The sequence below is a fragment of the Nicotiana tabacum genome, chromosome 1 (genome assembly GCF_000715075.1).
Source record: "Nicotiana tabacum cultivar K326 chromosome 1, ASM71507v2, whole genome shotgun sequence".
NCBI classification, from domain to species: domain Eukaryota; kingdom Viridiplantae; phylum Streptophyta; class Magnoliopsida; order Solanales; family Solanaceae; genus Nicotiana; species Nicotiana tabacum.
The window spans coordinates 10755186-10769227 of NC_134080.1; the positions used below are offsets into that span (position 1 = coordinate 10755186).

The following is a 14042-nucleotide window of genomic DNA, read 5'->3' on the forward strand; positions in this document are numbered from 1 at the left end:
CATAGGTCAAAAATCACTTATTGTGGACCGGAGGGAGTATTATATAGAAATATGAGAAGTTTAAAATGGTTATTATCTGTGGTATTTCATCAATGTAATTTTCTAAAGCATGATTAACATACAGAATCCCAAGATTTTTGTTAATAAATATTGATTGCTCATTTCCAAGTAATTTTACTCAGATATTCTGTTAGATTGCCAAAAATTTGAGTGGGACAAATTTAGTATTTTATTATGTTACTATTGCATGACAATAAGTACCAGTGGTCTAGTGGTAGAATAGTAACCTGCCACGGTACAGACCCGGGTTCGATTCCCGGCTGGTGCATTTGAGGGCAATGAAGTTACCTTGCACTAGTTGTGAACGATGGGTCGTCACATACGTCTGACTTAAGATGAAAAAAATGTGCATCCGAGCTCTCTCTTTTTTTTCTTTTTTTTTCCCCTCATTTTCAGTCTGCAAGTAATAGGAGTTCAAGCTTACAACCAACATCAGTCAACTGTTTCTTTTGGAATTGTTGAACAAGTTTACATATAACATCTTGAACAGAAGTCAGCATGTAGCCAGACTCCACAGCACAATCCTTGAAACATCAGTCTCCTTGTTTTTGGACAATTGCAAGAAAGATTGATTCAAGACTTGGGTCCATGCTAATTTATTCTTTCCCCCATCTTATGCTTTGTTCTTGGTTTGCCTCTACTTCTTCAAAAGCAACCATTCATCCCACCACTAGAGTCAACTACAAAAGTTAGATGTTCTATTAAAACACATATTTAGTTTCAATTTATGTGGTACTTTTTGCTTCTCGAAAGTTAGTTTAACTAATTATTTAAGCAAAATTCGATCTTCTCGGATTTCGAAAGTTTTGTTTACTTGGTTTACCACAAGTAGGGAATCACATTTGGCCTCGTTGACCTCTGCTCCCAAACTTTTAGCCAACTCGAGACCTGAAATCATGGCCTTATACTCGGCCTCATTGTTAGTTAACTTCAAATTTTTGATAGACTGCCTAATTACGTTACTCGTGGGTGGCTTCAAAATAATGCCCAGCCCGGACCCTTTCACGTTCAAAGAATTGTTCGTAAAGAGGGTCCACACCCCCAATGATGTACCTAATTTTAATAAAAGTTCCTTTTCGACCTCGGGTACGAGGTCTAGCATAAAGTCAGCCACGAAGTCTGCCAAGATTTGGGATTTGATATCTGTTCGGGGTTGATACTCAGTATCGTACCTGCTGAGTTCCACAGCCCATTTGCCCAATCTCTCCGAAAGTTTGGGTTTATGAAAAATATTACGAAGGGAATAGGTAGTTATAACACATATTGGGTGACACTGGAAATATGGTTTTAATTTCCTAGAGGCACTTATTAAAGCAAGCACTAATTTCTCTTAGTGTGGGTATCGGGTCTCGGCCTCACCTAAGGTCTGACTAATATAGTAAACAGGGAATTGCGTACCTTGCTCTTATCGAACTAGGACCCCACTTACCGCTATTTTTGAGACCGCCAAGTATAAGTAGAGGTTCTCTTCCGCTTTCGAGGTATAAAGTAGTGGAGGGCTAGACATGTATCGTTTTAGTTCTTCTAAAGCTTGTTGGCATTTCGGGTCCATGTAAAATTGCTCTTCTTCTTAAGTAGTGAGAAGAACCAGTGACTTATATCTGAGGACCTCGAGATGAATTGCCCTAGGGATGGCTATGTGCACGGTCAGCCTCTACACGACCTTCACATTATCCACGACTTTGATATCCTCGATACCTTTGATTTTATCGGGGTTGATCTTGATCCTCCAATTGGACACCATGAAGCCGAGAAATTTGCCCGAGCCAACCCCGAATGCACACTTTTCTGGGTTGAGTTTCGTGTTGTACCTCCTTAGTATGTCGAAAGTCTCCTGTAAATGTTTCAAATGGTCCTCTGCTCGCAGGGGCTTAACTAGAATGTCATCAATATAAACTTCCATAGATTTCCCTATCTGTTCTTCAAACATTCGATTTAGTAGGCATTGATAAGTTGCACCAGCATTTTTTAGTCCAAATGACATTATGTTAAAACAATAGGTGTCGTATTTGGTGATAAACAAAGTCTTTTCCCGATCCTCCAAGTTCATTCGTATTTGATTGTACCCGGAGTAGGCATCAAGAAAACTGAGAATCTCGTGACCGGTCGTGGAATCGATCATGTGATCGATGTTAAGCAAAGGAAAAGAATCTTTAGGGCATGCCTTGTTCAAATCCTTGTAGTATGCACATTCTAAGTTTATTTTCCTTTTTAGGGACTACCACTACATTTTCTAACCATTCCGAATAATTTACTTCACGAATAGAGCCTATTTTGTGAAGTTTGGTTACCTCATCCTTGATGAATGCATGCTTAACCTAGAACTAGGGCCTTCTCTTTTGCTTTATTGGACGAAACTTCGGGTCCAACCTCAATCGATGGGTAGTGATCTCTGGTGGGATCCTTGTCATATCGAGATGGGACCAAGCAAAAAATCTATGTTATATAAAAAGAATTGAACGAGTTTTTTCCTAAGCTCAGGAGTAAACCTGTGCCCAGGTATACCTCTCGATCAGGCAGATGCTCGATCAGTATGATTTGTTCCAGCTCTTCAACCATCGACTTCGTTGCATTAGAATCACCAGGGATTATGAAGGTTTGAGGTATCATATAATCATCATTCTCAAAAGTTTCCTTCTCCTCCAATCGGGCCGAGGCCGGTGACTATGGTTGCTATTTGACTTCCTGCTTTCCCTTCGACTACGATCCCTTTATTGATGAAAGTGTCGATACCGGTACTATTTTGTCGATTGCAAACATTTCTTTGGCGGAGGGTTGTCCATCGTACACCGTTTTGATTCCTTTTGATGTTGGGAACTTCAGGACTTGATGAAGCATCGAGGGCACTACCCTCATGTTATGGATCCAAGGCCTTCCGAGCAGCGCATTATACCTCATGTCACCTTCGATCACATGGAACTTTTTTTCTTGGATGGTCCCTACCACATTTACTGGCAAAATGATTTCCCCTTTGGTGGTTTCACTTGCCATGTTGAAACTGTTAAGTACTCGAGCTGCAGGCACAATTTGATTTTGGAGGTCGAGTTTCTCTACGACCCTTGATCGAATAATGTTTGTCGAGCTACCTGGATCAATCAACATACATTTATCTTGAATTTTATTCATAAGGATAGATATTACCAGTGTATCGTTGTGAGGTTGTTCGATCCTTTCTGCATCCTCATCGCTGAAAGACAAGGTTTCTTCTGGTAGGTAGTCCCGAGTTCGCTTTTCCCTTGTGATTGTCACCTTAGTGTGTTTAAATACCAATCCTTGAGGAACATCGACTCCTCCAACAATCATGCGAATCACATGTTGTGGCTCTTCATGCTCGTTCTGTCTGTTTGAATCTCTGTTTTTGAAGTGGTTCTTGGCTCGATCACTTACGAATTCTCGAAGGTGCCCCTTATTGAATAATCGAGCTACTTCCTCTCTTAGATGTCTGCAATCTTCTATTTTATGCAATCTTCTATTTTAAGGTTTGAAGTTATATTCTGACAATCGAGGTGCTTCTTTGGACCCGGTATCTCTATTGAAACCACTCTTGCTCATGAGCCCTCGGGAGCTCTGTCCCCGATCATTCCTTCTATCATTCCGAAATGGTTGAGCCCTAGCCCATTATTTCTTCGATCTCCACCGTATGGCTGACATTGGACTCTGTTCGATCGTGATTCCTGGTCAACGTCCCTTTTAACTCTATCAACGGACCTGTTTGGATAAATCAAACCAACCGGAGCCCTCAGATGATCGTCTCTGACCCTAATCTTTGACTGATATCGATTATGTACATCGGACCATGTGACGGCTGGATATTCGATCAAATTCTACTTTAATTATTATGAAGCTATGGAACTCCATTTGTTGAGACCTTGAGTGAATGCTTGAACAACCCAATCATCAGTGACCGGTGGCAAATCCATCTGTTTCATTTAAAATCGAGATATGAATTCCCTGAGCATCTCGTTGTCTTTTTTCCTTACCTTAAATAGGTCCGATTTTCTAGTTGCAACCTTAATAGCTCCAGCGTGCGCCTTCACAAAAGAATCTGCAAGCATACCAAATGAATCAACAGAATTAGGTGGTAAATTGTGGTACCATATCATGGCACCCTTCGATAGAGTTTCTCCGAATTTCTTCAGTAACACGGATTTAATCTCATCATCTTCCAGGTCATTTCCCTTAATGGTGCACGTATATGAGGTGATGTGCTCGTTTGGATCTGTTGTCCCTTTATACTTCGGAATCTAGCGCATACAGAATTTCTTTGGGATTGGTTTCGAAGTTGCACTTGGGGGAAAGGTTTTTGGACAAACTTTTTGGAATCAAGTCCTTTCAATATCGGTGGTTCCCCCGGGATTTAGTCGACCCTGGAGTTATAAGTTTTCACCTTCTTATCATTTTCCTCAATCTTCTTTTCCCTTGTCTCGATTTGCTTCGTCAGTTTCTCGAGCATTTTTACGATAGCGGGATTAGTCTCTGATTCTCTCTCGTTCGATCTCTTTGGCACCGATTCGACTCTAAGAACAACTTCTTGTGATGGCTCGAGCTCGATTCTGCTTGGTGCTCGATTCTGGTTTTGGAGTTGTGCTATCGCAGCTTGTTGAGTCTGCAACATCTCAAATATCATTCGAAGGTTAATTCCCCCTTCTTCACTGCTCTATGCGTTCTGATCGGCTGCTCGAGCATCTCTGTGGATGCTATTTTTAGGGTCGACACCCAAATTCCCATTAATGGCAATATGGGTGCTGACGTCAATTGGGTCCACGGCCGGGGGTCCATCAGGGTTGACTGGAGGCACTCCGTTTCCCGGGGCGGCTATGTTGTCATTTCCGTAGTGGAAGCCAAGGCTATTGTCTGTATATGTGGGTGCTACTTGAGAGTTTGACATGTTGATCCTGAAATTAAAGATACTTACAAGAACAAGCGTAAAGCAGTGTGTGTTATGAGAATTTATACCAGGCAATCACTATTATCCTTAGCCCCACGTTGGGCGCCAAACTGTTTACCCTTAAAATCAGATAATTATTAAACTTATATGTGGTTTTAAGGATACATAATTTCATCTAGCACCAGTTGATAAATATGACGGTTAATAATGGAAATAAACAAACAAAAAAATAAACCAGTATTGAAGTGCAATTCAGCCCTCTAGCTATGTCGCCCTCGAACTGAGAGTAGAATTATGAACTGAACTGATGAACAAGAGAAACAGAAAATTGTCTTATTTTTATATGCGTCAATGTAAGGTGTTTACAAAGTGATTAGGACCCCCTTGATATAGTGGAGGAATCTTATTAAGATAAAATTCTAATTAAAGAAGGAGATCATGATTATCTAAACAACCGCCCTTGACTTGATCTGTTCCGAGATTTCCACCATGATCTTCGACCGATCACGAATATCTCGCCTTTCCATTATCATGATATCTTCGGTCTTGGTGTACGTCTATCTCGTTCTACCTCGATCATTACTGGTTTCGATCTTGCTAAGTATCTTGAATTCCAAACTCGGTGCCTTATCCTCATATCTCGGCTAGATATGCTATGGGGCTGATCCTCGATCATCCCCGGGTCTCGATCAATCGGTAAAATCATGTGGGCCTGGTTTTAGCAGTATACAATGCAACCCTAGGAGATCCACAAATGGTCACAAAAAGACAAACATTAACATAACCACGCATAAAAATTAAATTAAATTATATTAACTAATAGAAACCTGTCAAGAAAACAAACATATCTTATCCGCAACTTATAATGCATGTATAACCCGAAATAGGAAACACGTAAATTACTCAATTTTCATTTTTAGAGGCTAATTACCTGTTAATGTAAATAATCGACTTTTATAAGTTATCAAATTAAGTTTGTTGTTACGTGCTACCTCAAATTAATAGCCTGATAGATCAGAGACGGTTCAGCCATTGCTCCATTCCCGTAATCTCCACAGGCTAGTCTCTTTGATACTGGTGGTATGAGAGATATCCCAAGCTCATCAATTTATATAAAATTAAATTTTCAAGTATTTTGTAATTTATTACTCGTATTAATGAATTAAACTTTATATTTGTTTTGACTACATAAATTAACGTTTGTAATGAATATTTGTCACGTGGAGTGAATAGCAGTATTACAACGAGAACGTAGAGTAAGTTGAACAGATGGGGGATCTAAGCAAGTATAAAAAGCAATGATACTTTAGCAAATTCAACCTGCTAGTAATTGCTCGATCGCAGCATCGATCACAACTACCATTGGTAGAATAGTACCCTGCCACAGTACAGACCCGGGTTCGATTCCCGGCTGGTGCATTTTGTGAGGTCAATGAATTTATTTCACACTAATAGCGAACGATCGACTCACACGCATCTGATTTCACAAACTTTACTCACTATAACAGTGAATTCACCTTGATTGGTAGGTTTTGTCGTTATAGTGGGTAAAGTTAAGTGACTTTACCCCGTTGTATTGGGTAAGTTCAGTTACTTTAATGTGATAAATTTTGCGACTCTACTGTTACAGTGGGTAAAATCAAGTTACTTTAAAGTGACAAAAATAGTTTCATGACTATGCTGTTATAGCAGATAAAGTTCAATGACTATACGTGAGATTAACCCCTTAACTGGAAGAGTTGAAGCATGTGAAGAAGATAGATGTTTGAATGATGAAAAGCTGAGAGTAACTAAACATCAGCTTCTACCTGTAGTTCCTTCACTTTTTCAGCTTTCTGCTCAGGTTTGGCTTCTGCAACAACATATTTTGAGTCAATTCCAACTTGCTTGGCTATGGCATTTGTTGTTCCCCAGTTGTCGCCTGTTACTATCATACTCTCAATGTTCATGGATTTTAGAATGAAGATGACTTCTGGAGCCTCTGGCTTCAATGGATCGGAAATGGCAAGAACACCTATCACCTCTTTATCGATAGATACAAGGACGCCGGTTTGAGCAGTCCTGTTGTTTCTGCTAATGCTTCTTCAGCTTCAACTGGAATGGCAATGCCCTGCTCCAACATCAAGCTCTTATTTCCCACAATCACTTCTTTGTTGCAGATGATAGCCTTCACACCTTGACCAGTTATGGACTCAAAGTTCAAGGCTTCAGGCCAGATAAGTTTCTCCTCACTTCCTTTTATTTTTTTTCGTTTTCTCAACAATTGCCTTGGCTAAGGGGTGATTACTATTTACCTGTCAAGTCAAAATGCAGTAGAAGACACTTAAATTGTTGGCATTTTTGTAACTAAGCTATCTCCTTTTCTTGGCATTGTATCCTTTCAAATTCCAAAAGATAGCTACTACTAAACATTTATGTTAGTTTTACTATGAAGAGGCTAAATTTTATTAAGGGTATGAATTGACCTTCCCAATGATGAATCGTAAACAAGACAATATCCTACCTCAGCAGCAGCTATAAGTTCATAGAATTCTTGAGGTACCATAGTTTTGAAAAGCCTAGTATTGACAACCATAGGCTTACCAATAGTAAGAGTGCCCGTCTTGTCAAAAACTATACAATTCACCTGTAGAATGAAACAGTTTACAACAAAGTTCATTGACAAAATTAGGATTGTTATTAAGAAGAAAGAGTTTGAACTCAGACCTCTTGTGCACTTTGCAATGCTTGTCCACCTTTAATAAGGACACCAAGGGAAGCGCCAACTCCTGTACCGACCATAACGGCAGTGGGAGTAGCTAGTCCGAGTGCACAGGGGCAGGCTACCACCATTACAGAAATGCCGAACTGCAGGGAAAGCTCAAAGCTATCCATAGAAGAAGGAATCCAAGTTCTTGGATAAGCTTTAAACATTCCAGCTAAAAACCAAGAAACCCAAGTACAAAATGAGAGAGCAATGACCTGAGAAATTGGAATCAATCACTAGTTTTCAGCCAAACCTAGATATAATTGGTTAGTTATATAGTTATACGTAGACAACAATGACATGTAAGGGGTGCTTTATCTCACAAGAGGCACAAAGTACTTGGAAATGTGGTCTGCAAATCTCTGCACAGGAGCTTTAGCCATTTGTGCTGACTCAACCAACCGAACAATCTGTGAAAGAGCAGTCTCTGACCCAACCTTTGCTGCCTTGATATGTAACACCCCATTCTCATTCAAAGTCCCTCCTATCACTATGTCGCCAGTCCTTTTGGTGACCGGACGAGATTCTGCTGTTATCATGCTTTCATTTATAAGGCTTTGTCCCCAGATGACAAGACCATCACAAGCTACTTTTGAACCTGGAATGGTTTTAATCACATCATTCTTTTGTATCAATCTGCTATCAACTTCTTTTTCATTTACCACAATGCCTTTATCATCTATTGTTAACAGTGTTGCAGTCTTTGGGGCCAAATCCATGAGCTTGGCGATGGCCTCCGATGTCTTTCCTCTAGCCAAAACTTCCAGATATTTCCCAAGTAGAATGAACGAGATAAGCATCGAGCTAGTCTCAAAAAAGTCACTAGCGTTGAAAGCTGGAGAAGTAGCAGCTCTTAATACTGAATAGACTGAATAAAAGTAAGCTGCATTTGTTCCTAATGCAATAAGAACATCCATATTTGCATAACCATGTCTTAAGGCAATGTAGGCACCGATATAGAATTTTTGACCAATGATGAACTATACTGGTGTAGATAATGCCCATCTTAGAACCTCTCCAACACTTAGCATGTTGACAACCTTAGTTTCCAACACATTTTTCAAACCAGGAATATACATAAACACCATTGAAGTAAAAAAGACGGGAACTGAAAATACTAAACTCCAAAGAAAAGCTCTATGATAGTCCAAGAATGCAATCAAAAGAGTTATATGGCACCTATATTGGTAAAAGGTAACAGTATCTGGTCAAATAGTCGAACTGCACGCAAATTGGCCCAAACATCTTTGTTATTGAATAATAAAATGAATGCAGACGAGGGAGGGGGAATAAATATATAACCAAATAACAGCTGCATCAATTTTCCCCATTACACACATTTGTTTTTTCATGATCATGATCACATCCATTAGTAACAGCAGTTACGTGATAATGTCATTTTATCGACACAAATGAACATGAACCTTGATTGAAAGTAGCTAGGGAGGTGAAGAATTTAGGAGAAAAATAACACAGCTGGGCTCCTGGTCCTGAATTTCAACAACTTCTATCACTTGTACAAACCGATGAATGAAATTTCATGACCTGTGGATCACGACACGTTGCTGCCACCTGATCGTAATTGTGCATCATAATAGATTCTTACAGCTTGATAGATCAGAGACGGTTCAGCCATTGCTCCATTCCCGTAATCTCCACAGGCTAGTCTCTTTGATACTGGTGGTATGAGAGATATCCCAAGCTCATCAATTACCATAAGGTGCTTTTCTGTGAATGGATTATTCCACATCAATGTATTCATTGCTGGTGCCACGAAAAGGGGTTTATCGTAGTCCCATGCTCGTACGATGCAGGTTAACAAGTTATCACATAGTCCACCAGCAATCTACAGTACAGAAGGCATATATCAGTTTATCTGCAAAGTAGAAAACAATATAATCTATCGACACCAAACAAATCAAGAACTATAAGATGGGAAATTGTATCGATCTCTCTTAACACCTTCCATCATGGAAGTATTCACATTGGCAATATCTGACAATTCTGCAAGTCCGTATCACAGAGAATTTCGCAACTCATGCTACAAAACTCTTCTCAGCCAAACCCAATTTCGTTGCATCTTCAATAAATTGTCTTTTTACTGCCTATATTAAGCTTTAAAGCTTTACCTGAACTAAGCAGTAATACTGTTGTCAATTAGAATAAGGGAATAAATTGCGTCTTTGCGGCAGAACGTGCGTTATCATGAAAGAAGATTTGAGCATCTAAAAAATGTAGAAAGATACATCACCTTCCCAAGTGTGTTTGCTGACAAAGGGGCAATAATCATAATATCGGCCCACCTCCGGAGCTCGATGTGTAGCACACTGTCACCTATCTTCGTCCAAGTTGACCATTCATCCTCATCAGTATAAAGAATGACATCTTCTGGAAGTGAAGCTTTGTCTATAAAATGAAGAGAAGCTTTTGTAGCAACCGCTTTAACTTCAGCCCATTCAGTAAAGGAACGGCATAGATTGGCAAACTTTATAGCAGCCACACTTCCACTTGCTGCAAGCAGAATACGAGGTCTCCTCGGTGCATTGTTCTGAACCGGCTTCATCTCTGAAGTCATAGGCTCCATATCTACCCTAATCTGTGAAACATCGAAAAGGATTCTTTACTGCACCAAGAGAAAGATGCAAGTAATTGTACATGAGTGCAACTAAGGGGAATGGCAGAAGTAGAAAAGAAAGAGATATCCCCTGGTAACTTCTTCACAATCGTAACTCTTTGGACATAGCTCACCCTAGGTGTGGTCAAATCCATGCTTATCTGAATTATTCAAACACATTTAACCCTAACTCATCTTCATGAAGAACCAAACAGTTGCCCACCAGCTGCAGCAGATGTAGAGTCAAGGATTTGAATTTTGACTTACTTAAAGGTCATTTTGCTCACCTGAACTATACATCAGCTTAATTAAACTAACCTCAGCTCGACTAATCTTTTTCGCCTAGGGTCAGATCGGCTCGTTTTATTGGATGTTCCAACTGATGTCCATACATTTTTATTTTTGTAGAGAACTAGTTGCTCACAGAGTCACTGACGGTAATAACCTTCATTTTTTTATAAGGACCACAAAAACCTTCTTGTTGAAAATGCGAAATCAAAGTCATTATGTTCAAAGGTACTATATTAATGACCTTAGCATTATTTTCAAGTAGACTTGATCTAAGGCTGTAACTCTCCTTCCACCATGGTAAGTAGACTTGATCTAAGGTTGTAACTCTCCTTCCACCATGGTAATTCTAGATTTCTCATCTTTAAAGGTGCGGTTTAAACTTGTCTTGGGGCTTCATGGATTGGATCTAGGTGTCACCCTCAATTTCTTTCTGAAGTGTTGTGGGGGCTTGGCCAATATTTTGTGATGGCCTATAGGTCAACTGCCTGAGTGTGGCAACCATCTTTGACTTTCAAGGCCCAATCCCTTCTAGTCTAACTCCATAATCAAATTTTGGCACTAACAAGAGGTTATCACATCAAAGTGTTTCCCTTTGTTTTGTTTTTTTTTTGTCCAGGCCAGCTTGCACGTACCTCGACTAATTTCACGGGATACCTCCCACCTCCCACCAAGGACAGGTACTAGGTAACTCTATCCACCAAGGCTTGGATAGATGGGAAAAAATTACCTAAATTTTTTTTGTCTCCGGTGGGATTTGAACCTGAGACAAGTGTTTCTCTTTTATGTGTGAAATTTTAAAACTTTGTTTAATAAAAAGGACAAATTTTCAAATTTTCCCACCACAACAACATTAAGATCTGAACAGACAAAAGGACATGACCCATCCATGATATGTAGAGAGTCAAATCAAATGGTCATTCAAAAAGAAAAATGTCAATATGAAACTGACAAACAGCCAAATCTGCATACTAAGCAGTCATTCTTTTTCACCATCTAGAATAGATTGAGAAGGCACACAGGAAAACAACCCTGCATATGTACTAAAAATATATGATTTTTCAGTGAATCTGCTTAGTTCAATCAACAATATCTCAGTTCCAACCTATCTGGGGTCAGCTACATCAAACAACTATCCATCCTTAGTTGCTTCTTTGTATTTATTTGTTGTTTTGAAATATATCAGTAATTTCATCAGTTCCTAATCTCCCCCCCTCCCAAAAAAAAACAAAAAAAAACACATACATACTTGCTCATTTCTTTAGTTTTAAATAACATCACAGTTCACTCTAAGCCTATATTGCCAAAATCTTTTACTTCTTTATCTTAAAATTTTAAAAATGTGGTGGGGAGAAGAGAGAGCTCGTAATCCCCACCCGCCAAAAAAAGAAAAGAGAAAGAAAAAGGTGATCAATAATTAACTAGATCTCAATCCCAAACTAGTAGGATAGGCCCTGTACAGGTGGGAGCTAGAAGGTGCCCGGTGGAATAGTTGAGGTACGTGCAAGCTAGCCCGGGCACCGCCTGTATTGGAAAAAAACTGAATTTGTATTAAAAATGATGTGGCATGACACGTGGATTAGTTGAATGGTCAAAGAACAGCAATTGACTAAGAGGCACGGTGAAAACAGCCACGGGAAGAAGAATTTAAATAAGCACGAGACGACGTATAGATACGAGTCTCGTACCAATTTAAGTTATTTACAGCCAACGGATTAGAAGGCATTGAAAGCAAGGATCAGATGACAGAAAGGAGTCCAAATTCATTATTAAATGTCTTATACGTTATAAAGTTGGTATTTAATAGGAATGATTATATAACGGCCTATTTAATGTAATTTATTGCTCATGATTATATCATTAAATCTGAGGCTTTATTCCTTTACCTAGAATGATCTATAAAAGGAAGAAGTATCATCATTTGTAAGGACACGGAATACTATTGAGAATTCATTGAAATACTTATCTATTTACCTTCTACCATTGTTCTCAAAAGTATTTTATTTTTTGTCTCCTGATTATCAGTAACCCGAATTTCTCTTTTAGCTTTGACCAAGGACTCAGATTTTTGGTTAAACAAATTGGTTCCGTTACCGGGAATCTGATAATCTTTCCTTTTAAGCTATATCTTATCTATTATCGTCACCATGTCAAACAATAACGCCGACAACAACAGTAACAACACATTGGGAAACCATGAGAATCAAATACATCAAAATCAAGATGTCATGGTTCCCTCTCCTTTAAATTTACCACGTCAATCTCGTGAAGGCACTCCTGTTACTGAATCCTGTGCTGATCAACAAGAGCAATCTGAACATTTTGAAGGAGTTACAACTGAAGCTTTGCAAAAGCTAATCGATGCACAAGTCGGCAAAGCTCTTCAGGCACTTGTTAGTCGATTGCCTGCTGCGCCACCTACACCGACTCCTAATAATAATACATTGGAGAACCCCCGTTCTGGTCTTGATAATTCTGGAAATGGAGCAACCCCCAGTGAACCACAAGAAGGGGGACCAGGTAATTTAAATAATTCATATTTGCAAAATTTAGTACTAACCTTGCAGAAACAGCTGAAGGAACAAAATGAGCGAATAGAACAAATCCCTGGAGTTCCACCTGTAATAAAAGGAGTAGACATGGACAAATACTCACAACAGCCATGGAAGCCTAGTGCTGCTCCCCTTCCAATTCCGAAAAAATTCAAAATGTTTGACATCCCGAAATATGATGGTACTACAGACCCACGTGACTGCATTTACAACTGGCGTGAAAGGCAACGACTTGACCAAACAAGAAATTGAATCAGTGTTGGTCAAGAAATTTGGAGAAACACTCACCAAGGGTGCATTAACCTGGTATTCTCTTTTATCTGAAAATTCTATTAATTCGTTTGTTGAGCTTGCAGATTCTTTTATTAAAGCACATTCGGGAGCACAAAAAGTTGAGAAAAGGATGGAAGATATTTTCAAAATCAAACAAGGGGATTCGGAGTTGCTTAGAAACTTCGTTGATAGATTCCAACGTGAAAGAATGACTCTACCTCGTGTGCCAGACAATTGGGCTGCTATAGCTTTTGCAAGTAATTTAAATGACAAAAGTTCTGAAGCCACGAGACGACTCAAAGAAAGTCTTAGAGAATTTCCTGCAACTACATGGAATGATGTTTACAACAGGTATAGCACGAAGCTGCGAATCGAAGAAGATACCGTACCTAAGCTCCATCATGAAGAAAGGGGCGGTACCCGAAGGTCAGATTCCGAAAAAAGATCAGGTAAAAACAGGTACGATCCATATATGGGACCCGCAGGAAAGGACCCACGGTCGAGGCAAGATAACCAGCAATACGATCAAAAGTCAAGGAACCGGGATTCTGGCTCTTCTTCAAAGTTCAGGAATGATCGGAATAGACAGGAATCACGTGATGATGACAGGAGTTTAAAGGC

General features: G+C 39.5%; 1 protein-coding gene, 1 non-coding gene and 1 pseudogene across 2 annotated transcripts; 1 reads left to right on the plus strand and 2 right to left on the minus strand.

Moving 5' to 3' along the window:
* Window positions 1–333: 333 nt before the first annotated feature.
* On the plus strand, window positions 334–420 carry LOC142165366 (small nucleolar RNA snoR114). Its single transcript, XR_012696165.1, has one exon. It is a non-coding gene; the product is annotated as a small nucleolar RNA snoR114 (small nucleolar RNA).
* Window positions 421–5267: 4847 nt separating this feature from the next.
* On the minus strand, window positions 5268–9093 carry LOC142161924 (copper-transporting ATPase HMA5-like; annotated as a pseudogene).
* Window positions 8961–10710, minus strand: LOC142172840 (phosphopantothenoylcysteine decarboxylase HAL3-like). The gene is made up of 3 exons (XM_075236516.1): window positions 10443–10710; window positions 9946–10290; window positions 8961–9540 (listed from the first exon to the last, which is right to left on the minus strand). The coding sequence occupies exons 1-3, from the start codon at window positions 10461–10463 to the stop codon at window positions 9247–9249; spliced, it is 660 nt and encodes a 219-aa protein (XP_075092617.1). The 5' UTR covers window positions 10464–10710; the 3' UTR covers window positions 8961–9246.
* Window positions 10711–14042: the final 3332 nt, after the last annotated feature.